We start from the raw sequence: 27,478 nt of genomic DNA, 5'->3' as shown, positions 1-27,478 counted from the left end.
TGAAGAAGGAGAGGCACTTGGTTTAACAGAGTCTTTGCTCCGTCTTATGAGTAGTAAGAGATGAGTTATAAAACATTTAAAATTCATATTTCATTAGAGGATTTTCTTTGGGTAAACACACAGCTGTAAAAGGTTTTAGGGACTTTAATGTTTAGATTATTTAAAACACAATATGTCCGAATTTCTCTGTCTTGCTCGGATGCCACAGCTTGTTCAGACTCTCTGTGCTGGCGGCTACTGCTGACTGAAAACTGCTCTGTCAGCAAACCCTCCCCTTCCACACAGAGTACAATGACTTAGCAGTACAGTTTAAATCCGCTGCCTCAATAGAAGAACCTGGCTGTTTCCATAGTACCTGACTGTTCTTTGTTTTTGTCTTATATGCAGCACCATCAATTAAAACTCATTATGAGGAAAGTGAATTTGTCCGATCATATCTTTCAAAGTCATACAGACCTTGTCTACACCACTGTAAATATTTTTTTTTCTTGACCATAATTTTACAAAATATCTCCATCCAAACAAAAACACAAAAAGAACTCCTAAAACTCAAGCAAGAATGTCTGTAGGTTTCTACACTAATCTACATAAATTATCTGCCAAATACCAGAAGGACACTGTGGTCAAAGGAATATTGGGCAAGGCAGACCCCTGGGAATGTAGTTAATGTGGTGCAGTAATGCAAAATTTAGCTGCAAGACCCAGCAGTGCTGACAAAATGTAGAGAAGCCATCATATTTGTTGTTTCCGGTGCATTCTCAATAAACAGGGCATGCGTTAAGTAAGCTTTGATTTCCCAAACGCTCAATCCTACATGTACACATCTATACACAAAGGGTATGCAGACGAAGAAGTTTGTTTAGACAAATATCTGCATTAGTGTGGACAGGGCCGGTTGTTAAACTTATCTTTGGACAGACCAGCATTTTCACACATTGGCAGATAAAGAAAACTCTGTCTGCCTTCTTTGACTTTATGGAATTCCTTTGGGACACAGGCAGTTACTCTTTCCTCTGTGATAATTACAGGCCTACTGTGAGCTTGCAAACATCACAAATACAAATAAAGCAGGGAGTAGATCAGTGGCGGTTTCAGTGGGTGCAGTTTCTCACATTAAATACTGATGATGGAAGGCAAGAGAGCATCTGACCCTTTACCAAACATTGTTTATGCTAGAAATAAGCTCTTAGTACAGCAACCCAGACCAGTGTATGTTCTATACCAAACCATGACCGTCTGTCTGTATGTTGTGAAGTTCTTCCATTTGCTGTGTCCAGGATATGCCAAACCCTTTCTGCATGACCGCTCCACAACCAATCAGTGTAGAGGGTACAGGAACTACCATGTGCACTCCTCCCCTCTGAACTTTAGGGAAGAAGTTCTCACTGTTTACGCCCGGAGCTGAATTGAGGAGGAAATTGCAGTGGACGAGCATGTGCATTCAGTCTACACTTAAGGAGGTAGGGGTGGCCATTGGAAAGTCGTTATTCTCCAACTAATCCACTTCTGAGTCTTATTCTGGTTTTGATCATGTTTGACATATGGGACTCTGTTAGTAAATGCAGTGGCGTGGTGCAGGAAAGCCCAGCACTTTGGTGCCAGAGGTTTGGAGACTCAGATATTCTGCCAAGAGCGGACGATGTCTCTTTTATAAGTCAAGTTTATTTTTCTGGACATGTTGACGCATATCATTGTGTGATTTAATTACTCAGCAGTTGGTATGTTCATCATTAACAGTTTTACTGTTAACTGACAATAAGAATCTTGACCCAGCGTCATGTGAACATGTTGCTATTTCTGAATAAAAACCAGTAAACAAGCTGTCCTCTGTGCTGAGGGCTTAAGTAGACAGAACTGTTTATAAGGTTTAATTTGTGTCATGGTCCACTGAACATACACAAAGTACACACAGCGACTTCATGGCTGTTGTGGGGATATACGATTTTATGACAAGGTCTGTCTGCCTGCCATGTCCAGTCCGACTGACAGAGGGGTTGATGTGTAAGAGAGAAACAGTTTATCGTGAAGCTACAGTTCAAAACACTAACTTATTATCTTATATGGTATCATTAGAAGTGTAAGAAAAGTTCAGATTCTTATGAAACGGAGGCAGAACAAATTGGGCAACTGCCACAGTCTACATAATAAATATGAAATAAGGGGTATAGCTGCGTTGGTGGACGTTGGTTCACAGCCATTTTCAGGTCTCTTCTGAGATGCTCAATAGAGTTTAGGTCAGGGCTCTGGCTGGGCCAGTCAAGAATGGTCACAGAGTTGTTCCGAACCACTCCTTTATTATTTTAGCTGTGTGCTTAGGGTCATTGCCTTGTTGGAAGGTGAACCTTCGGCCCAGTCTGAGGTCCAGAGCACTCTGGAAGAGGTTTTCTTCCAGGATATCTCTGTACTTGGCCGCATTCATCTTTCCTTCAATTGCAGCTAGTCGTCCTGTCCCTGCAGCTGAAAAACACCCCCAAAGCATGATGCTGCCACCACCATGCTTCACTGTTGGGATGTATTGTGCAGGTGATGAGCAGTGCCTGTTTTTCTCCACACGTACCGCTTAGAATTAACGCCAACAAGTTCAATCTTGGTCTTGGCGCCTTGGGCAGTTCCTTCGACCTCATGATTCTCATTTGCTCTGACATGCACTGTGAGCTGTAAGGTCTTATATAGACAGGTGTGTGCCCTTCCTAATCAAGTCCAATCAGTTTAATTAAACACAGCTGGACTCCAATGAAGGAGTAGAACCATCTCAAGGAGGATCAGAAGAAATGGACAGCATGTGAGTAAAATATGAGTGTCACAGCAAAGGGTCTGAATACTTATGATCATGTGATATTTCAGTTTTTCTTTTTTAATAAATTTGCAAAAGTGTCTACATTTCTGTTTTTTTCTGTCAAGATGGGGTGCTGAGTGTTCATTAATGAGAAATAAACTTTTTTGATTTTTGCAAATTGCTGCAATGAAACAAAGTGAAATATTTAAAGGGGTCTCAATACTTTCCATACCAACTGTACTTCTTGCATACAACACTGAGCTATTAAAGTAATTCACAGATTCATGTTTTTATTTTAAACATACATGTAGAAGAGACAGTGAATCCTCAAGCTGTCTGTGGATGGCACACATACTCCCACATTAGTGAGATGTCGGACCCTGATGGGTAGCACACAACTTATCTAATCTTGGATGGATGGAAGTTGTCAGGCAGAGGGTCAAATCAGCCTCACAAAATGTTGGATGCATGTTAATGTGTATTGAAAGACATTTAAATTCGTGAAAAAAAAAAATTATAATTTTTGAAAAAAATGGTCTTATCAACCAAAAATTTTGCGCCACCCCTGCAGTACCTCCGCGGACCCCCTAGGGGTTTCGACCCCCTGTACTCAGCACAGTTGCACAGTATGCACTCGGCTTGAAGGCCACACTCAAGCACATGTCCAGCACCACTTGGCATATCGATTTTTCAGTTTCCATTCTGGCAAACAGGACAGTGAATGGCTCAGAGTTGTATCTACTATCAACCCAGCTGACCTAAGCCCTGGGGCTTCTGACAGCTAGAGAGAACAGAATGCACACTAGGCTCTTTTATTAAAACAGTATCGCATCACTGCTGTGTGTGGGTGTGTACATAACTGTAACCGATGGCTTTGGAATAATTAACAGATGAATTAATTAACCCTCATTGCAAAATACCATCCTGAATGAGTTCAAGTGAAAGAACGCAGTTAATGTTCAATCACTCACAACTTGAAATGCATTTTTTTCAACATGGGTATTATAACTGGAACAACACAAACCCTAGTATCCCATATTTGAAACGTCACATGGTTGTTTACTCTGTCTACAAAGCACTGAACAGTGCACAGTATGTTCTTGCATGGTGTAACCTTTACAGTATGTTTTCCTTTTGCTTTAGGACAGTAAGTGGGACTGTCAGCATTGTATTGATAGATGGTATGTCTGTTTGTCACTCCACTAATCTGGTCCAGGAAAAATACTGTCACATATCCACATTTGTATGACAGGTCGGGCTGTCCCTGCTGCCCTCTCCTCTTGTGTCTCTGCCATGAGCGCAATGCATGATGATATATATTGCTCTGTGATTGACCATTGGTCGCAAACTACTTTTTCACGTTGTGTTGTCGGGAACAATGACTCACTATATAGGGTGTGACATTTTTCACCAAACAACTGGACAGCACTACATAATGGTATCGGACACAGCCATAAACATTAAACTAAGTGGTGAACATCACACAAAATCACCTACTAAACACCAACATGTTAGCATATTTATTTAAGCTAGTGTTTCTGCATGTCTGAGTATGCAAAGGTCTGCTAGAGTCCAAGCTATATAAATCATCATCAGCTAGGCTTCAGGAGAGACTGTTAAATTGTGTGTACACGCCCCAATTGTTAGTCTGTTTGACCTCTGCGTTATAATTGCCCATTCACTCCTCTAAGTGGACATCTGCATTGTCCACAGCTGTCCAAATGGGTGGCTCCAAGTCAGTACAGTTAAGGCTAAGTCATGAATTCTTCTATAAAATCTGATGGACCTAAGATGGTAAAATGATCGATTTGAGGTTGGAGAGTTTGGTTAAACCTTTAGCTCATATATTTCTACTCCAACAATTAAGTTTTGCACTGGAACTAACAGGGAGGGATGCCAAGATATGCTGTTTTTTCAACCCAAGTATGAGTCAAGTGGAACCTAGCCCTTTTACTACACACTTCAATAGCGTCCTTTGTCAGCCCAGACTGACATAATCAGAGCTCTTTTCTCAGCCTTGAGGAAGCTTCTCCAGAGCCTGTTATTGTGAAAAATATTTCCCCATTCAAACACATCTCTGAAGTGATTGAACAGCAGCAAAGGCATGTAGAACACTCCAGTGTCATTAAAGCTAAGTAATAGTTTGAAAGCGTGTAAGTATCCACTGGAACACTGGATGGTGGGCTGACTTTTTACTTACACCAGAAGCGTCTAAAGTTCATGGCTTTAAGAAACTGTACCTGGTTGGCTACTGTCACGCATTAATCACCAATACAGTCAATCCTGTCACACTTACTTTCAGCCCCTCTCATGAGGGGTTTAAGTCAATGACTAGAGATCTCATTATCTTTGTTTGGTTTTTGAACCCGTCACTGTTCAATCTGCCTCGCCCTTTGGCCTGGCATGTGGGGTCAGAGAAACTGCATTCTTCGCAGTCGTGTCGAAAGCATCGTCCATGATTTGTTCTGCCCAAGCACTCCACAGGGATTACTGCAGTCAGGCTGATAGATGTTCAGTCTGGAGCATGTTGTAAGATCACATCTTCTGTCGTCTTTATTGTTCTTGTCGAGTGGATCTAGATGCTGTGGGAACATATTTGTCGCCTCTCTGTCGCCTTATTGAATAACTTCATGTGGAATTATCTTCAAATGTGAACAGGTCTATAATCTTGAGCTCCTACAATTGTCCTCATATAACTTTTTTTTTTGAATAAAAAAAGTATGCAACTGTTTTGAACAATTGCATACTTTTTTTATTCAAAATAGAGTAACTTTCCTTTCAAAACTACTGATTGTTACATTGTTCAGCCCTTAGATGAGAAGAGAGTATGAAAATGTTTTCCTAATATGACCCCCGTCCCCCTCAGATTACTCTTATGACCCCTTGGAGGGTCTTCACAGTTGTGAGGAATTTTCTAATCAAACCTTCCCCCAAGTTGACTGACCGCTGTTGCTCTGACATGTACACGACTGAATAAACAGATGTACATTGTTAAATTCACATAACTGTCCTGGACATTCATGAGCGCCACCACCCTTCATTCACCTTCATTCCTGGACAGATCTCAGTGTTGCTGCACTGAGATCTGTGTTGTGGTGTCCCAACAAGCCTGTCTGTTAAGCGGCTTTCTTTAGCTCTGCCTCAGTCTTTAAGACCCTGTTTGTTTGTTTTATCAGTGATATCTTAAACTCTGCTGCATGTTTGGAGTGTTAACAGAAACAGCTAGGGTTTAGAGCCATCATATGAGCTTGTGGAGCCCACACCTCCCAGGGATCGCAGACGTGTGTGTGTGTGAGTGAAGTTATCTTTCTGACAAAGACATCATACACTTTGTTTGACCTACAACACAACTGAGACACGAAAGAGCTCAGACTAAGACACACATAGAGCATAGCCTCTCTCATTTGTTTCAGCTAGTAGTGCGGAAAGCTCATTAATGCTAATGTTACCTGCTAACCAGGCAAAGCTGAATTGCAGTTGTGCTGACTCACTGGTTCAGTCACTGTTAAGATCATGAAGTTGTCTGAGAAAAGTTGAATTAAATGCAGTTAAGAAACGACATCTGAGAGAGGGCCACACACACTCTGCCTGTCCTTCCTCCATACTAGCTTTGTCTGATGCAATTCATCTAACAGCCTTCTCCTTCAGCCCTGTATGAACTACATCAGAGGTTAAGTTATATTAGATGTTCTTTTGAATGCTCATATTTTGTACAAATAGAATTGTTGAGTAACAGATTTTATTAGAGTTACCCCACTGTTGATCTCCCATAACCATACGGAGGTGAGCAACCACCCTCTCCGCTTACACAGAAAGCTGAGCAGGCCTGTATCAGTTTCATCTGAGAGTATCCAGTACAGTCCTGTTTAGTCTAGTTCAGGACAAAGACTGGAGGCAGAATGAAGCTGCTATCTGAAAAAAATCATACTCACATTTACGAATCTAAAGGATTTACTTTGTCAATCTTTCTCCTTTGTGGTACATAGATTCGTACATGTAAAACCAACATGCTGTGGCTTTAGGAACAGATATTTTTGGAGGCATTTGTTTGATCACCAGCCTACTGGGTGTGGTGACTGCAAGCGCAACATCACTGCCGTCCCTCCTGGTGCATGGGTGTGTCAGGTTTGACTTGAGTCGGAAGTGAGGCATGGGCTGCTTAGACTCGTAAACAGCCGCTGGTGTTGATGATGAATAATATTTAATGCTATGGCATTTCAGGTATTCATGTTGCAAATGGGCCTTACGTCAGGGAGTGGGGTGTGTGTCACAAGGAAGTGCTCATTTAATTCTCCTGCTGAGCTTAAATGAGTTTGTGTTTGTTGAGCTGCACTGATGTCCCGATCAAAACCCTTGAGAAACAATAATATAGAGTGAGGGTGGGGGTGTGTCTCTTACTGTGACAGTTCACTGCGTCCTTCACAAACATTCAGTCCTGACAGCATGGAAGAGGAAATTAAATCATGGACTGATGGATTGAATTGGTGTGTTTGTGTTTTGTGTGCCTTCTAGGGTGATTTGGCACTGACATTGTCACCATCTGTTGACATCAGAGAGAGAACATTAGAGTACATTCCTCTTTGTGCATTGGTGGAATATCACATGCAATTGAAGAAAATCAGTGTCTATGGGTCTTTGGCCTGTTGTGGAACAGTTTATCTGTAAACAAAGACTCTGTGCTGGACAGGATTTAAAGAAACACACTCATGTAATAAGTCACATATTGGCAGTAGGAAGTGAAGCTACAGTGGAGAGCCACTGACTGTCTCTGCCAGTGATAAAGCTTGTAGTAAAATGAGGTTCAGGGTGTGGACATTTTCTTAAATTCATTACACACAAGGAATAAACATGTGCGTTTCGTTTTCTCTGTTTTAGGAATTTATAAAATAAATGGTGTGTATTTTACTCTTGGAATTGCTAATTTAATAAACAAAAAAAGAAAATAAAGGCGGCCAAAATAAACAAGTGAAAACATTGTAAGTGTTTTAGAAATGGAAAAAGCAGGTACGCTTTTGGGAAGGTTTAACAAATCTAGGTAAAGTACCGAGAGATATTAACCTGCAGGTGAATCAGTGATGAAGTGCACTGACTCACATTAATATAGTTTCCTGTTACCAGAAATTTTATAGGTTTTCAGAATTTAAACCCATAGGTGAAACTCTGTGTTGTCCAAAACAACGTGTTTACAGACCTTAACCTGGGATGCACCGCTGTGCACGTTGCCCATTCTGTAGTTTTGTCAATGGTTAAGAGGCGTCAATAACACTCATGAGTAGGGTTGCAAAATTACGGGAATATTCAAAGTTGGAAACTTTCCACTGGAATTAACGGGAATATACGGGAATTAACGGGAATATACGGGAATATACGGGAATATACGGGAATATACGGGAATTAACGGGAATTAACGGGAATTAACAGGAATAAACTGGAAATGTTGTGGGTAATTTATACTAACTGTATTTACCTTGTCATATACAGACATAAATATAAACATTTTGTTTTGTCATAGGCTGATTTGAGCCCTGAGGAAACTTTGGGCACTTGACTATATGCTTCTGCATCGTTGTGTCATTCTTAACATGGGTCTTTGCAGAGTATTTGCAAATGTTCACAGCCTTTCCTTCTACATTGGATGGGGTGAAATGTCTCCACACATGAGATAGTGCACGTGGCATTGTTCTGTAGAATTAGATGAGAAAAAAGTTTGTAAAAAAACACTAATGCAATGCCAGAGATATAAATAGTTAGCCAAACAATTGGATTCGTCTGTAAACATATTTTACAATTGATCGATAAATGAATGGAAATAGGCTAGATGAACAGATGAACAATCCTCAATCAGCATGCTAATATGTTTTCCCCAGTAATATCATTGAAACTTACCTGACTAGTCCTGCACACTACAGCAGGCCTCAATAGCCCTGCTGTAGATTGAAGGATGCTGGGAGTTATCTGTGCATGTGATGGAAGAATGCACAGTGGAGGGTTGAAATTCAACGTGCAGCGTGTGCTGTATTCCATACATCTTTAAAATAGAGTTTTGAATGATGTTTCTATTGCTCAGCGTTTAATTTGCGTATTTTTTTTTTTTTTTTTTCAAAATTCCCAAAATTCCCGAGCTAAAGTTCCCATGGAAAGTTTCCGGAAAGTTTCCGGAAATTTACCGGAAACTTTCCACCCCTTTGCAACCCTACTCATGAGTCATGACTATTGTGAGTAACTAATGTCACTATATTACGTACATACATCACACACAGGCTACACACAGGACAAACTCTTCATGTCTCTCAAAAAATTGATAATAAGTTATTTTTAATATCTATTTTCCTCATCAATTCAGCTGATGCTTCCTCAGGTTGACCCTACTGTTTATTCGTTATGATGGTAGTGTGTAGCCTGTAACTCGTGCTTCTATTATTATTACACAGGCTTCAGGCCTCTGTCATCACTGGTCTACTGGATAGTTAAGCTCAATAATCACTTTTCACTACCCCATTAGCAGCACAGAGTCACGTTCTGCACATGTGCATTGCACAAAACAAGATATTAGAGGAATTTTTTTGGTTAATTTCGCCGTTTACGATGAAATTTGTAGATTTTTCTTTTTCTCTCCCAGATTGAATGAACACAGTCCCTTTCTGTCTGTATCCTGCTGACTCATTTCTTCTTGAGGATAGGGAGAGGCTGAACATGCAACCCATCTTTGCCCTTTACACCTTGAATGCTTTATCGTTTACAGCAGCGTTTACTCTAATAACCTATGTTTATGTAGCCTTTGTGTTGTTGAATGACTTGGAGATAATGCTATTAGGGTATTTGCTCGTACACGTGACACGCTTCCTTACCATACATAACACTAGTACCCCCCCCTAACACACACACACACTCCTCCCACACTCCATTCATTTCATAGCACACTTTGTTTGCACTTTACCTCTGTCACCTATATGCATTCTCTCCTTAGAAAACCATGGCAGCCGCTGGGAAATAATGGGGGCTTTGTGTGGCTTCAAAAGCATGTCCAGGTTTTCCTGGTCCTCTGGCTCCACCTAGAGGTTGGAGAGCAGACGTGGTGGAAACAGAGCTGCATCAGATCACCAGCTGGCTGATCTGCTGATATTCTAATGTGGGGATAGGGTGTTACTCATATTACTAATCCGAGTATGTTAATGTTCCCCGCCAATGCTGAGAGAGGAAGTCGATTTTTAGATGCATAAAGCCCAGCCTGGACTCAGTTGAATTATTGCAGGTGAAAAGCTTTTCTATCCGTGTGATATCTACGGGGCCTGTTCTTGTTATGTCTTGGTTTGCTGTACACTACATGAAGTTTGGTTTTTGCATTTTTTTAAACGTTTATCTTTGGATGTGTCTGTTTGACACAGTCCCCAGGTGCAGCCCCTTGTTCTCAGCATTGTGCAGCTCCATAAAAATAATTTTCTTTTCCTGGAGACATTTGGGAAAAGTTCAGTGTGAATAGATTTTAGAGGCTTGTGTCTCTTGTGTTTGATTGAGTCAGATCCTTAAGCTTAGCATAATTTTAAATATTATTCACATGAACAGAATGAGTTTACTTTCAGTGGGCACAGTGAAAAGCCTTAAAAATCAATTCAATTAATAAGTCTCAACTTCATAAAAACATAAGGATGTATATATATTTAGTTGCATCCTCCTCGGATTTAACTTGTGATGGTTTATCTTTGCAACAATTAACCTGACAAAAGATTTCAGCTAGTTCTGCTGTTTTTTAAAAATTCAATAGTTTTTCAGTTAAATTACTTTTTAGCTCTTATCTGTAATCAATCTATTCACCATGAGAGAAATGAGAGAATATACTTGACTTAAAAATGTTCATTGAACTTTAAAAGAAATTACTTATCAGGAGTGATTTGGTTTGAGAGGCAGCATCAGGAGAAAGAGAACGTTGAGACGTTTCTCATTCATTTAACACGTTTGTGTTAAACTTCCGGCACATGTTCAAACTTTGCTTCTGCTTTTCTTTGTGCTGCCTCCTTCCTCCTCCGCTGCACAGTAGTTTCACACAGGAAGACAATGCTGCTCAAAACACACACAAAGGTTAATATATAGACAGTTATAGTCCTGTTTACTTACTTAAACAGCGGTTAGGGAGAGCAGAGAGGATTTGAGCTGCAGCTCAATACTGTAACGTGGGTTTAAACTGCAGAGCAATGATTGGACAAAGTGTAAAGGTATGTTATTCAAAACTCTTGTTTCTGCAAATCTCCTTGAACAAGCTAAGCTCAAAATTGGCAATAACTTATATTTGTAATCATAATTTTTTTATTTTTATGATAAAATAATAATGAGCTTCTGGAATCTCTTTTTGTTTTTGAACAGTGAAAGTTTGATGCGTCTTTTGACATAAGCTGTGGAGCATCTTCAGAAACTGTAATAGTGCAGCCAGATAATGCGGATTGTTGCAATGATGTTTTAAATTTGCGGTACTATTGGCAACCAAGATGAATTCAATGTTATTCAGCCCTAAACCATAGTATGTCAAATTTAAACTGTCATCAATGTTAGCATGGCGGTAGAACATTTGCTTGCTAACAGGTACATTCACTATTTATTTATCCAAACAGCCAATATTCTGTTGACAAAAACATTAGCTGTAGCCACTCTACGTAGCGAAATTCCACTTTGTGTTGTTTTCCTGCAGCTTTCATATTCATGTATTCACAAATAAAGTCTTGTATAAACAGGTAAATTAGTCTTCACCTTATTTGCCGTAGTCGGGGGCAAATTATCTTCATGCGCAACTCTCCAATGACTTTTTATCACAGTACCTCTACTGTTTGGTCTTACTTTTGTCATTTTACTGATTCAAACAAGTCATTCACTGGAGTTGACCCAAACGTAGCATCAGCTCTGTAGCAAAACAAACAGTATGTGAGAGCTCTGTCACATTAGCACATCGGGTACCTGAATGTATCATAATGTCAGCTTCAAAGCCCTATTTATTAGTCCTGATGACCTACAAGATCATCTGTTTAACACAGTATGTTCCCAATTACATTTACACGCCCATAGCTGCGTTTGCTTACACACACACACGCATACACTCACACACGTGCACACTTTGAGGCAGCTGAAAAGACAGCAACTGCAGGAGCATGTGTTTTACTTTGCGGCTGCTTCTTGGAGTGCGGAGGTGACGGGGGGAGCTGACAGCAGACCTGTACTGGACAGACTGCAGAGGCTCCTATTTTTACCCACGCGCATATCACAACAGCTGTCCCCACATCTCTTGTCTGTCCCCTGTCAGGAATAGCCGGCCCATAAGAGGCCTCCCACTCTGCTCAGCTCTGCCGGTTCACTCTGCTCTTTGTGTCTCGAGCCGCTTGCTCAGGTCTCCTCGACTTGGATAGTTTCTAATTTGATTGGTGACGTCTGGGGGATACAGGAGTTGTGGAATTACCTCAATTACAGGTAGTACGATTGAAACTTTTTGTGAAAATTAGGGTCTTTAGTGGAACATTTCAGACAACCAAGGGGCCTCGAGGCTCCACAGCCCGTGGCACTATTTTTAGAATAGAGTTGGCTAAGGAGACGGGGGCAGCTTGAGAAATTTTCCAACTGAAAATCACATTTTACAATTGGAGCTTTTGTGCTGTTGAGACAATTACCCTCTTTAGAAGTCCATTTGAGTGGAATGTAAATGTTGTTGGTTTAATGAAGTGGTTTTGGATTCATGCAGTGGGAGCTCACCTGTGTTTGAACTGTGGCACTTTCACTCTTTCATGTTGTGTCACTGCATTAAAGTTGTTTGTTGTTGTGTTTGTTAGTATGACATTGAAATGTAGGATTTTAGACTCTCTTTATTTACATCTGTTACCAGGCAATTACTCAGTATTATTATATATGGACTTTATGGACCAAATTGTATGATTCTACAAATTTCCATCAATGAAATGTATGATTTATGATCAGTTAAATTGCTTATGGAATTATTCAAACATCTGTCATATGTTGACACATCAATAGCAGAAAATATCTTAATATTTTTTCCAATATTTTAGACATATTGCTTTTGTTCCTATTATTATTCAGAAAAATACAATTCAACAAAGTCTGTAATTTACATTATTTAAAGCCTGTTGTGCCACTTAACACCTGGAAGCTTATGTGATGTAGGAGTACACCTCCACATCTACACTTTACATATTCACATGGAATTAAAAACTAAAGTTTGACTCACTTTATGTGATGACAACAACCCCCCTCCCCTAATAATTCCAGATACAAATGAAACATATCTCTTTTTTCTGAGATCACTTCTGAGCCTTCTGAGTAAACAGTCAAGACCCGATCATAGTTGTTATTTAAGTTTTTATGTCAGTCTCCATAAATTAGGATCCAAGCAATGAATTTCTTTTGCAAATATGTGACATTTTAACATTTCTTACATGCCAATTCACACTGAAGTTATACCATTTGATTATCTTTATATCGGTGAGTCATGGGAGTTTTTGAGTTACAGGTTACTGATATAACAGATTTACAGCACACTCAAGAATACTTTTTGATACCAGGAATCAAAAGCGATTCCTTTTGGGATGTTGACAGTCAATTTAAATCTTGGGCAGTCAGATTTTTGGCCTTCCTGTAAGTGGCTTTAGCATTTTGCGCTACTGTTTATGTCTGTGGTTAATTTGAGTTGAATAAATTAAAACTTATAAGAATAACTAAGTCAAGCACGCTTTTTTAGCTTCTTTGTACAGTTTAGCATTTCAAACTAGATCTCTGTGATGTGTGACCACAGCACCAGTCTATGTTGCTTATAGTTGCCTTGCTGGCCTCTCTCTCTGAAGGAGTAATGTGGCCCACAGCCCTATGGTACCACTATCTAATCCAAAAATAATCCTGTTAGTCAGTGTGCTAATTCAGTGACCAATGATGAAGCCTAGGTCAGGCTTGTGGCCTCATTTATAATCATTGTGTATGGGAGGCATCAGTTGACCAATTCTGAATCGTCACCTTTCCTGCCAATATGTATCTTTAATGTCCCTAGTTCTTCTCATCTCAACAACATTAACTGAAGTCATCATCATCTTGTGTTTTTTATAGGACAGGAGAACTCTGTATGTAGCAAAATCAATTCAGTGAAATTTGTTATTGTTGTTAGTAAGAGTCTGTGATATTAATCAGCTTTGTACATGTAGCCTATATCCTGTATTACCAGGAGGTGAGCTTCAGTGTTCCTGTGGCCTACTGGCTGGTCCATAACTGAGTGTTAACTTTGGGGAATTGTTATGTTTGTTGCTTTATGAGCTGCTGCAACAACTTTGTTGTGTTTGTAACACTACTGGTATTATCCACATGAACAATGCCAATATTCATATTCAGAGAACACTTGGACTGTTCACATCAATCACATGGAATCAAATTTGTAAAGTGCTTGTTTAGTTGAAAGCATGTAACAGTTATAGCTTTAACCAAATAAAGCTTCTGAACCTGAAACACTGGCTGCCTCTCCAGTTCAAAGGATGTGTTTGCACTTTTCAATTGGAGTGACAAGGGAAGCTGTCATCAGCTTCATTTTGTGTGGGTCACATTGTGCCAAGGCTGAGTTGAGGTTTAATGCAAGTTGACCATTAGCATGATTTAATAATGAAGATAAAGAGAAATGAATGAGTAGCAGATTATGATCATGACATTTTCTCTATAAACAGTTGACATTAATTCCGTACATTTTAGTCATGGGATCATGATGATGATGTGCATTTGACATTATGATCTTGCTTCAAAAAATAACAGTCAAGATCAATCTCACTAGTTTGAATGTTTTGTTGTTAAACATTCAAAAAGGTTTGCAAGAGTGTTGCTCACTGTTGCGTGCGGTGAGATCATAATCTTTGAATTCTTTTTGCAAGGTTTTGATTTGAGCTTTAGTTGCTTTTTCAGTCTGTGTTTTCATTTTGCTAAACCCATACTATCCAAATCTCCTGTTCATCCTCTGCTTTTTCTAGATCCTAGATTCACTGCTTTGCCACCATCCTGTGGCTCGGTCTACATAGAGTTGTTCTATGCTCATCTGAAAGTCCTAATTCATTTGTCCCTCTATTCTCGCCACTCTTCCTCTCCTAGCTTCCCTCCTTGTGCTGTCATCTCATCAATCACAGCCCATGACAGCAGATCAGCCAAAATGGCATTCTCATCTCGCTTTTCCTTCTGGGAGAAAAAGGGAAGTCTCATTTGGACATTTCATAAAGCACTTTTTACCCTGCATGGTTTGACAGCGTTTTACACTGGGTCCTAACATGTGTGATCTTTGTGTGTATCACACTCAAGAATTTGATGCCTTCTTACTGTCAAGTTTATATTAAGAGTAAATACTAGAGGTGGAACGACTAATGGAAAATTGCATCCAGGTCACAGTAGTGCTACTAACCCTGATTAATGATTGATTTTCAATAATATCAGTACCTCTATACCACAGCAAGATGTTAAGACTTGAAGTACCTCTACATAGGGGAATTTTTCCGCCTGTTTGACTATGAATTATTAATACAGAATCCACCTTGCTGTACCCTTACTAGAATTGATTTTAAAAGAGGGATAACAATCAGAAATAATACGACTAGTAATAATTAAAAAGGACATCACAGCAGGTATCAATTGAATTTATGCAGTAATATTAAGCTGCAAAAATTAAATAGCCTGCACAAACAGCCCCTTAGCTCAGTAGAAGGTTGTTGTCATAGGTCATCTCTGTCCATCAGCATATTATGACCCATTAGGTTTTATGTTAGGCGACCTCCAGATTCACCAGCTGCTTCCACGCTTGCATGGTTTATTATGACTTTATTGTTGTTATTTTAAACCGCCTAAGCACTTTTACTTGATACTTTTCCAATGCATTTCAAATGCAGTGAGTGCATCCATTTTTGGTTATTGGAATCGTTTGTGTCTAACAGAACAGATTTACACGGAAAGTTGCATGTTTTGAGGCTTGCACGGTTGTGTGATGGACAACAGCTTTATACAATATCAAAGGTTTGATCTAGGTTCTTTTTTCATCAACACGTTTAGATCAAAGACGAGAACACACCAGAAAGTACAAGTGTAAGTAACTATGATCATTTAGAGTTTTCATTAGGGTACTTATATTTCCTGGTCAAACAAAAAAACAGGGAAAACAAAAGGTTATACCCCCAGTCTGAATTAAGACATGACTGTAGCCTCCTCACTCGGTGATGGAGGGGTATGGTAACCATAGGTATTGTGTGTGCGTGTAAGAATGTTGTATGTCACATTTGCAGTCATATACTTGACATTCTGTTATCAGCATACCCTGAAAGGTTTTCCTGAAAGGAATTTATTGATAAAGATAACTGGCAGTCTATTGTCTAGAGGTGCATCAAAGTTAGACACAATTACTTCACTTTTGTTATTTTTTGCATATAGACACGATGCTTGGATTGTCATTCATTTCTCATGTCCTTATACTTCCTCTTTTTGCTCTCTATGAGTAGCCAGACAGTGATGGGCTGCCCACCCGGGCCAAATCAGTGCCAGCCCTAGACCCTGGAAGGGGGTTATTCGGGGTAAAAAGTCCCCCACCATTTTCCCCTACGGAGTCAGTTGGCCGATTCAGGAGTCCCTCCCCCCCTACATACAGGACACCTGTTAAAGTGCCAGAACGCCTTGAGTCACCATTAAGGACGGGAGAGCAGTTTAGGAGCCTTGAAACACCGCAAGCTTCTCTAAACACAGAACCAGCTATGAACAGTGAGCGTGAACAAAATGGAATAATGGGCAAAAGTGTTGTCAATGGTTCAGCCAACAGTAACATTAAACATCCAGGAACCAGCACTAACCAGATGGATGCAACAGATGACCAAGGTCTGACACGCAAGAAAGTAGTAAAGGTTGTTCGTCGTGTTGTGAGGAAGGTCCTGCCCACAGAGGAGGATGAGACCCCTCGGCCAACACAACCATCAGATAAATCTCTGCAGGCCACTAAGCCCGCTGCTGAGCCAGTGAAAGCAGCACCAGCTGCAGCGTCTAAGGCCCCCATGATGTCAAAGTTCTCTTTTAAGCATGATGTTATCAAAATGGAGGAAAAGGAGGACATCTCTCGAGGTCTGACGAACCTCATGGTCAGAGGGAGAACAAGGGAGCCTCGCCCACGAGTACGCAATGATGAACGACCAGAAAAAATTGAGTTGGAGAGGAAAAGTGAGAAGAAGGTAGAACAAGTTGAGCAAGAAGAAAAAAGGGAAGACCACAAGGAGGATGGAACTACAATGAAGCAACAGGAAGTCAATCACAAACTCACAAGCTCTGGTCCAGTTACACAGAGGGTGAAATCTCCTGTGGTCGCTGTAAACCAAACCAGCCTGGCTTCTATGGGCTCAGCTGCAGCATCTTCCATATTGCCTCATTCCAAACCATCTCTCTCACCAGCTGCTGGCTTGACCCCATCTTCCAAGTCTTTACCCTCGTCTCCACCCCCTAGCGTCACACCTGAATCTAAATCAACCACTAAAAATCCTCCTCCACCTACCAATTCAGTCGTCCAAAAAGCCACCTCCCTTTCTCCTTCATCACGCTTTATCCCAGCCCCGAAACCCTCTCAACTTGCATCGCGCGTGAATCCTTCTCCTCCCTGTTCCAATACTGTCCCACTATCTCCCCCTCCAAGAGTCACTCCCATTCAGCAACCTGCTGTCAGTCAACTAGAGGTACAGTACAGTGTCCATACTTCGCATGTCTGGTCAACATTTCAGACGTTCATGTGGAAATTGCATGGCCATTTGAAATGCATGTTTGAAGTAAAAGAGCACTGTGCTGTTTGTTTACAGACCCCACACGTGTGTAACCTCAGTGTGCTGCGGTTCTAGAGTCACTTGATAGCCACTGTACGCAAGCTGTGGAGCATGGACTAACATGAAATATTAATCACTTTAACAATAATCAGGGCAAAGTTAACTGAGAGTATTTTCTTTTGAGCCACTGGCTCTGGCAGGGACCAAGGATGGTGATGTCAGTCGCTTCAATTGCTGTCCATCTGTTCATTTTCCCAGCACTTTGGTAAAGAACAAGAAAGGGTTTTAGCATCAATGAGTTTTGTGTGTTGAAAGTTGATAAGCCATGCCCAGTGATAATGTGCAAGAGACTGTGTAGCCATTACCGTGTATTATTATGTTCAATTGTAGGTCAACAATTAGTCAAATTAAGAAAAAATATGACTTAGGTAATGGTCTAAATGGTAAATAGAGATTGGGTTGGGATCTCAGTTTTACCCACTGGGGCTTTAAACTTTTGGTCTTGTTGTGGTTGTTTGATTTTGAGCTAAACACAAAAGTTTTTCACAGAGGTTTTTTGTTTATTTGTATGAGTTTACAGAGATTTTTGTGGTTTCAAAGCTAAAGCCAAGAACAGGCACATGGCCCTTCTCTCCAGGAACTTTACAGATTGTGAACATGGATACAGAAAAAACTTTGCAAAGACCACTAGGTATTAGTCTACTCCAGAACAGAGAATCCACTGTTAGATTCTCAGATGACTGTGTTGAATTTGAAATGAAAGAGGTTTTAGATTCCAAATCCCTAAGAAATATGTAATTTCTTATTCTGTTGCAGGAGAGATATTTAATTTTAGATGTGCTCTATGTTTCACTTACTGCCATGAACACTAGAGTTGCAGTGATCTGGGTTTGCCCCGGGGGATTGGCCTAAGAATATTACATTGATTTTAACTCAGTGAAATTTATACTGGCTCTGTGTGTTTTCTTCTCTCTTGCTTGGCTTGATTTAATATTTCACTCTTAACCAGACAATGGTGTCATATAGTGTGTGGAATATATCGATTATGTTGTGTGCGCATGCTGTTTGAAGCTCGGTTGCGCATTTATTTGCTTAACAGTGTTTTCACTTGGATTCCATATTAATTCAAACTGCTGCTGTCATGAAGATGACAAAAGTGTTTGTTTGTCTGTGTGCAGACTTGGTTACTTGTAATACACAAGTTTAAACTTATGTGGCTGACAAGGTGTTAGCTGTGTAATAGGAATTCATCAAATATTCATATATTTTGTAAATATGTGTTGTAATAGGCTTTGCTTCTTCTGTACCAGTAGACTTAGTTTCAATGTGTTGCTTGCTGCTTTGACTCGTAGGAGACACGGCTCAGTCCCACCGAGGAGGCTCAGAGACGCCTGATGAGGATCTTCAATGCCCCTGTAAATCCCCCTGCTGCCCATCTGCATGTTGTTGATGTGCTCTCTCTGGTTCATGTGTGTCTTTTTCTGTCATGTCAACAACTCGTGCTTATTGCTTGTTGGTGTATGCTTATAGAGGCACATAGCAGAGAGAACTAGGGTGTCTGTTGCCATCCTGACTGAGGCAACTGTTGGTCTGTCGGTTGTGACTCATGACGGTGTGAAATTGTATCCTCTCTGCTGGTGTCCTGGCTTCAAAGCTTGAGCCCTTATTAGTGAAACTCTGATTATGTGTTTCCCACACATGTTATACTTACCTGTTTTTTTAACTTACCTGCTGGCTCTAGCTGCTGTCACAGTTGAATCAGTTTCCCAGCAAAACATTTTGGACTCTTTATTTTGGCTGATTGGAAAATTTGATACCCACACCATGGATTTTCCAGTCATGTTTATTGGTCTCTTCTGAGTCTTTTAAGTTTGAGTATCAACCAATGCTTGACAAGAGTTAAATTAAATACTTTTATTTATTTAAATGTTGATTAAATATACTCTGTGTGACACATTAAAAACAAATCTCACACTGATTTCCACATGCTATTGAAGGTCTAGATTCAACACTATTGTTTCATGAGCTGCGTATTGACAAAAAGCACCTTTAGGACCTAAGGGGTTAGACTAGGGATGATAAGGCAAATTTGCATGCTGACGTATAAACAACTGACAACCATGACATGCTGTTGCACTTCAGTCAATCTGGTGATGGCAATGCAGAAAACTAAACAACAATTATAAATTACCTCAAGTGATCAGCTTTGGTTTTATGAGAGAAGCTGTAGCTTACACACAAACCTGTCTCACCATCAAGTTGCTCATTAGATGAACATTAATTTGCAACAGGTGATGTGTTTTTTGGCGGAAGCAACTGTCCGCTCATCCTAAACTTGTCTGATACCTGAATGTTTTTATACACAGAATGAAAGGAGGGAAAGAAACCAGTCAGTTACGTGAATCGGAGCTCAGTTGAATTCAGAACCATGCTGTTTCAATTATGAACACAGGAACGCCCCACAGAGTCTGAGTTCATTCAAAGTTTATATTAGGCTGTGTATGAAAGTGACGCATATTAACAGCTGAATGTATTTACGGCTTTTATTATGTGTAGTTGAGCTTTCTAAAATCACTGTTGATCTCATTCATTTTTATACCCAGGGGCTTGTAACACATTTGACTTGGCTGTCAAAGAAGCTCTGTTTCTATTTTGTATTGAAGATTAAACCAGGGGTTGAGTCCGCTGTCAGGAATAACCAAACACGTGAACAGGACTTTTACTTCTGTAGTCCAAATGTTGGCCTGAACTGACTAAATAGATCAGATAAGCCTGTGAAATTCTGACTGGGTTACAAGCCTTATGCCTAACATCACTTATCACCACAACCTGAACGCCCTCTACCAAGCAAATGAAATTTTAGTCCACCTGGTTTAATATTTACCTGTATGTGTTTGATATTAAGGCTCTGGCCTTCAACTTGAAAGCAAGTTGTGTTTCTTATAACTTTTTTGCATTCTACCCCTTCATAGTTACTTATTTTAAAGCAATTTTCACTTTTCCGTTGCTCGGTCTCATAACCATGCTTTTGTAGCCATGCACTCATGCAATCATGCAAATTTCCATGCTGACCTTGTCCTGTGCCTCCCCCTCGCTCTCTTTCCCTCTCTCCACACCTTACTCACTCTGCATTTGCTGGCTGCCATCGCTTCTGTGGCTGCTTTGTGGCTAAGCTGGAGCCAGCAGCAGTCAATGTTTCGTCCTCTGTCCAAGCCCCAGCTCCTGCCGCACTGCAGCCTCAGGGTTCCCTCCAGGTACAGCAGCCCCCATGCCAAACTCCGGTGCCCATGGCTGGAATTTGTACTTGTGTTACTTGTTGTAGTGTAAGGCCCAGAAACCCTGTAACTTTTTTCCTGGTTTGAAACCGGAACATGAACTCATTCATGTTAAGGGTAGCTGAAAGCTTTCTCAAAAGTGTGAATTATTCAAAAGCGTCTTGACGGATCATTCCTTGTAGTGTTGTTGTTGTGAGCTGCAGTTTGTAACTTGTGAATCTGATGTTAATACTTATTTTGTGACACATTAGGCTGACAGATTCTTGTACTGTTATATCTGTTTTTGCATTTTAGCAATGACACTGTACATCTTTTAAAGCAGTTCTACGATGAGATGAGATTTGCCTCATGCTTGTAGTTTGAACTGGATTTCCCTCCCAAAAGTATAACCACCCTTTGTCATATGCAGCGACACAATGTAGAGTTTTTCATAATATCTTATATATTGGTCTGTGTGTGTGCATGTTGTTCATATATAACTGTGACCTTTGACCTCCTCATGCTGGCCAAATCAACAGGGTTCAGTGGAAGAGGATCCTGTGGCCCTTCTTCAGGCATCTCATGCTGCAGCACAGCAACCCCAGGTCTGGCCTGCACTGTGCCTGAGTGTGATTCACCAACAGCTCGCCCCACATTCACCAGTATTCACTTTGGAGTGTTGTGCTGTGTTGTGCTCTCTCCCTCTGCTTGTGAAGTTGTGTGTGTGTGTGTGTGTGACACGTTTACTTTTCCCTAATCTTTGAGAAATGTACTGCAAGTATTCATCAATAGATAAGACCTAATTTGGTCCTTGGTTTACATGAAAAAATATCCTAATTTTATTTTATCTTATCCTATTTATTATATGCATTTGTATTGCATTTCTTCTAGTTTTCTTGTTTTTCGTTTGTTCACCAGGTTTGCTTTTAAACCCATTAACTGTATATAAAGGTGGACGATGTGTCTTCACTACCTCCCACTGTGCAAAAATGAAGCCCAAATATCCCAGACACGGATGGCACCATCCTGAGTTTTTTTTTACTGCAGAGTCTGCAGTACTGATCGTGGTGTAGAAGTGCTTAATTGAGGTCCAGCTGATTCACATGCTTGACCAATCGATAGTCACCGAAACACTTAAACATACATCTACGTCTATCTGAAATTACAGAAACCATCTTTGGGAAACATGTATTTGACATGTACCTTGACTTATTTGTTTGGTTCATGTCCCATCTGCTAACATAGCAGAGGCGACCAGATGCCAGGAGGTGATCAAGATGATTTGGCTTCACTTTTGGGGAGCTGTCATGTCGTCCATCCTTATACGTTTATGGTTAAACCCCTTTCACACACCCCTGAAGCTTGTTACATTGACGTGTTTCTGGTTTTCACACTTGACAAGCTTTCCCTTCATGACCTTTCAGCATGTGCTGGTTTATAATATAAAATGGAAAAGTTTGCGATTTTCCAAAAGTCCTGATGTGACTGAGTGCCGTGAATTTGACAGAAATAACTTTCTTCCACTAATTTTCTCTCTGTCCTTTCTGTCCACCAGGTGAAGACAGAGGAGCAGATCGCAGCAGAGCAGGCCTGGTATGGATCAGATAAAGTCTGGCTTGTCCACAAAGATGGGTTCACCCTGGGTGAGATGAGACTCAACCTTTTATTTGTATAGTGTCATCTCCATCTTCATCGTGCCACTGTAGGAAATAAAAAATTTGATGGTCATTTAAAAAAAAAGCAAATAAAAACTCCCCCTGCAGACTAGTACTTTCAATTTAACATTCTTACCGAAAAGATGTCATGATAAGATCTGGTAATCGTGAGAGGGGGTCACTTTGAACCCAAACCAACTAATTTTTAAGGTAAACTTAACTATGTTGATATCAACTTTAGATTTCACACAGGGATTAAAGTCTGATTTCCTCCATGAAAATCCTGTGTTGAACTATTCATCCACCACAACACCACACCTTTTCCCCTTGTAGACATTATCTCACTTCATTTGACCTTATCTTACATTCTAATAGGGATAGTTCACCCAAAAATGAAGATGCATTCATGATCGACTCACTACTAAACACTTTTGGAGTTTCAGTAATTAACAGATGTAAGTCCAATAGTAAGTCGCTTTGGATAAAAGCGCCAGCTAAATGTTATGTAATATGTAATGTAAAAGTAAATGTTGACGGATTCTTCGAATGTCAATAAACAACATGAAAAAAATTGAAAATTCCTCCGAACAGCTCCTGTGGTGTAATCAAAGTGTCCGTAAGCCCAACATTCAAATCCGACTCGAAACTAGGTCATTTAAACCTTGTTTTAGGCCTAAATGTCTGCTGAGATTCATGTGCAAACGCACTTCCAGAGGAGGATATCGAAGGACATTTAGACTAAAAACATGGTGTAAATGATGCCAGTTCAAGTGCAAATTTAATTCCGGGGCTTATGGACACTTTAAGCCGTTCTACTACAAATTGGCCTTTGATACATGCCTGACTGTTGTAGATGTATAGAATTCCACCTCTTATGTGGAGTTTATGAAGTGATGCTTTGCAAAGATGTGCACTTTCCTGTATACAGTTTTTTTTACAAAATCCCACTGGATGAAAAGGAAGCCATTGTTTTATAAATAATTGAATAACTGAATATATGCCCTTTTCTTACCCTGCTAAGAGTACAGAAGCAAAGCATGTCACTAGGCTAACATATGTCAGTGTTTCCTGTCTTTTCTCCACACAGCCACTGTGGTTAAGACAGAGGATGGTTCCCTGCCAGAGGGCAAGGTGAAAATCAAACTGGAGCACGATGGGACACTACTGGATGTGGACGAAGACGACATCGAAAAGGTGAGTGGGAGATGACTGCGAACGGTCAAAGAAGGTGCACCAGGATGAATCTGTTCAGATTGAGTGGATCATTTGAACTTGAATTTGATGACAACTGTTCATGACCCGAAACAACTGTCTGCTTTTTGTAGTGTCACATTTTCCAAATACTTTATAAACTTTATTATCAGCAGTGTTTCATGAATGATATTTTAAAGAATGAATCAGATGTCATCATCATGATTTTACTGAGGAAAGAAAAGGGGAGACAGGCGAGAGGGAGGAGCCTTTATTTATACCCATAAGATAAAAGTTTCAGGCGTGCAAAATGCTGCTCTTCTTTTGGAGATCTCTTGTGCAGACCCATATCAACATTTTACATATTGTATTCCTATTATAACTAATGTGAACTCAAAGCCTGATCTATCTTTTTCTAATTTTATATTAATAAACAATAACATCAGTGGTTACACTACCAGTTAAATGAATATATGAAGCATCATTCTGATTAAGTAGTTGCAGAGTCGCCACGAAGTCGGAGAAGCATACTGGAGCCTTTAGTGTGGGTGGAGGAGGGGTGTTTTCCTAGTGGTACTCAACCTGCTTGACCCTAAAGTGCTTGAACCCAGACATAGTTATGGCCCTGAATAATTTCACAGCACTACTTGACCTTAAAAGTTATGACAAACACCTGTTTACACTATAAGTCCAAGGGTTTCCCCTGATCAGGTTAAACATTCTGTATCTGGTTACCATCTATGCCAACATTGCAATACATCTCTCTCCCCCTTCATTTGCAGGCCAACCCTCCATCGTTTGACCGATCAGAGGACCTGGCTTCCCTGCTCTATCTGAATGAATCCAGTGTGATGCACTGTCTGAGGCAGCGCTATGGAGGAAATCTGATTCACACCTACGCCGGAACCAACATGGTGGTCATCAACCCCCTCAGCACACCCTCCATGTACTCTGAGAAGGTAAGTCTAAGACTGATCGCTTGAGCCTACTGCTTCATCCTGTTTTTATGCCCATGATTTAACTCTGAATTAATCCTATTTGGGTTCCCAAGAAAAATAACTGCTACAGCCGAAATAATCTCGCTGTGATGTTGAACATAGTCTTGGGTAGAAGAGATATCGAAAAATTCAATACATTTCTAAATTTGTTTAATCTATTAGGACCCAAGATGCAGAATCACAGACACATTCTAAAACCTAAGCATTGTTTGAAACAACCCCCTAAACCTGATGGTTTTCTGAAGAGCTGACAGAATTGCCAACATTTACTAAACTTAACCTTCTCAGAAAGCAGATAGAGATATGAAATATACATTTTTCAATAGCTTAGGTATCCTCATGATTGTTTTGTTGTCTTGTTTAGTTTGTCAGTCATTGTCTGAAATGCTATATGCTTTATGTTATCTTAAAGGGCAACTGCAACAGTCCACAAAATGTCCAAGAAATAATTTTTGTTTATATTAATGTCCTTCTCTTCCTCCTCCACCTTTGTTCCTCCCTCATAAGGTGATGCACATGTTCAAAGGCTGCCGGCGCGATGACTCGGCTCCTCACATCTACTCTGTGGCTCAGTCTGCCTACCGCAACCTGCTCACTACTCGGCAGGATCAGTCGATCGTGCTGCTGGGCAAATCTGGCAGTGGCAAGACCACCAACTGTCAGCACCTGCTGCAATATCTGGTCTCCATCGCTGGCAGCACGGGAAAAATCTTCTCTGGTGAGTCTGCGACTGCACATAATGCAGATTACCTGAATTTTAATAACGTTGTGCTGTATATGCTGCATTTGGCAATGGGGACTGATGTTAAATGTCTAATCTCTGAATATAACATGCTCTTAGTTTTTTAAACTTTCATTGAAAAGTACGTATGCATTTCAAATTTGCAGGTAAAACTAATAATGGCAATAATAAATCCTCATTGCACTGGAAAAGTAACAGTGCATATCTATACATCCGAGGTTGAAAGAGGAGGTACTTCTATAACTATGAAAACATGGCCTAAGTTCAAACAAACAGGAATCATTCTTTAATGCATCCCTCTCTTCAGTTTCAGTGTCAGTGCTAAAGACAAGCGGTTAATGTGTTGGTGAGATTTAGGCTGAGACAATAACAAACCCCACTGACAACAATGAAGACATCAGTATTTAATTCATACTGTTTACAGTTTTTGGCTGAGTTTCAGCCACTAAATCTCAGATGGAATAAGCACTTTTTAGATGATACTGAACCTGTGTTCGAACAAGATGTTGTAGAAACAAGTCCAACAACTGCTTCAAGCACAGCAGTTAATTTCCACCTGCACCCACAGTAAGACAGAGTGCTAATAAAAGCAACAGGGATATAGCAGTGTTGCAGGAGCCACTTCACATAAATCACTGTCTGCACTAAAAGTGTACATGTGTTTTACACAGTAAAGACTAACTTTTATTTTTTATGGTAGTGAAGAATTGATTAACATGTTTGACGTCTTTTGGGATGATCATGAAAGCGTTTAGATGTTTGGTGTTTGCAATATAGCGGCAGCGAGGTTGATGATGCTGCATACTGTGTCAGCAGCCGCTGATGAAGCGATACCGCTGTTACATGTGTAACAGTTTAGTGTTGATTCTACAGAGACACTGCAACTCTTCCAAAGTGTTATTTATATATTTATTTTATTTTGTAACGCAGCTGAAAAGTGGCAGGCAGTCTACACCATCCTGGAGGCTTTTGGCAACAGCTCCACGTCTATGAACACTAATGCCAGCCACTTCTCCCATGTTGTGTCCCTTGACTTCGACCAGGCTGGGCAGGTGGCCTCTGCCTCCATCCAGGTTAAACAAACACTCACACTTCTTCCTTCAGTCACTTCACTCCACACATACAACACTTACTGTATATCCATAGCTTCAATAAACTCAAACAATCCAAAGTCTTTACAAACAATCCAAAGTCTTGACACTGAGATCCTCTTACACTACCACACACATTACTGAGTATATCCACAGCAGCACTATGTGACTCCTGTTGTCTCCTCCTGTTTTAGACGATGCTGCTGGAGAAACTGAGGGTGAGCAGACGACCTGAGGGAGAGTCCACCTTCAACATCTTTTACTACATGTTGGCCGGAGCTGACAGCAGCCTCAGGTGACTAATTGATAATTTATCAATTACAGAAAAAATGGCAGTGAGATTACTGTAGCTTGGGTTGAGTGTCACAACCAATCTGGTATTTTGAGGGATTTTTTTCCGAGATGTATTTGATCATTGGCTGTGTCTGAGATTACACTCTCACCCGTCAGTTAACTTTTTTAATAATCACACAGTTTACTGTAATGAGTAGCGTCAGATATTGAACTGAGATGTGGGACTTTTCAGTCATTATTATCCTGTGTGGTAAGTGAAAGGAAGAGACACCATTAACTCTTGTTGTTAACATATTTAAAAGCAGAATATAAATGCAGTGCACTAGATAGTAAACAGGGACAGACATGGCTGTAAAGTACCGGTACTCTGTGCTGTTTCATTTTACTCGGCTGGTCAGTATGACCTTTTTTTCACCATCAAGTCTAAAAAATCAGAGTATAAGAATGTTGATACAGGTCATCTGATTGTTGGTTTTCTCTTCTTATGGTTCATTTATCATTATGTTTGAAGAAGAAATCATGTTTTTGTTTCGTCTTTATATTCTCTGATAGTCAGCATTTTACCGACTCTTTTGTTGACATTCTACCTGATCCCATGATTTTACCTCTCATCAGAACGGAGCTGCACTTTAACCATCTGGCTGAGAACAGTGTTTTTGGGATCATACCACAGTCTAAGGTAACA

General features: G+C 40.3%; 1 protein-coding gene across 1 annotated transcript in view; it reads left to right on the top strand.

Moving 5' to 3' along the window:
* The window catches only part of myo18ab (myosin XVIIIA b), a 118,207-nt gene that overhangs the window by 10,343 nt on the left and 80,386 nt on the right, over nt 1-27,478 (top strand). The window contains exons 3-9 of the mRNA XM_061072925.1: nt 22,378-22,465; nt 23,565-23,671; nt 24,451-24,627; nt 25,174-25,384; nt 26,339-26,481; nt 26,694-26,794; nt 27,409-27,472. Of these exons, the coding sequence (XP_060928908.1) occupies nt 22,378-22,465; nt 23,565-23,671; nt 24,451-24,627; nt 25,174-25,384; nt 26,339-26,481; nt 26,694-26,794; nt 27,409-27,472 (891 nt within the window). The remainder of the gene's footprint in view (nt 1-22,377; nt 22,466-23,564; nt 23,672-24,450; nt 24,628-25,173; nt 25,385-26,338; nt 26,482-26,693; nt 26,795-27,408; nt 27,473-27,478) is intronic.

Source organism: Limanda limanda, chromosome 6 (assembly GCF_963576545.1).
Source record: "Limanda limanda chromosome 6, fLimLim1.1, whole genome shotgun sequence".
NCBI classification, from domain to species: Eukaryota; Metazoa; Chordata; class Actinopteri; order Pleuronectiformes; family Pleuronectidae; genus Limanda; species Limanda limanda.
The sequence above is the reverse complement of the archived record's forward strand: the minus strand, read 5'-3'. Positions and strand labels throughout refer to the sequence as shown.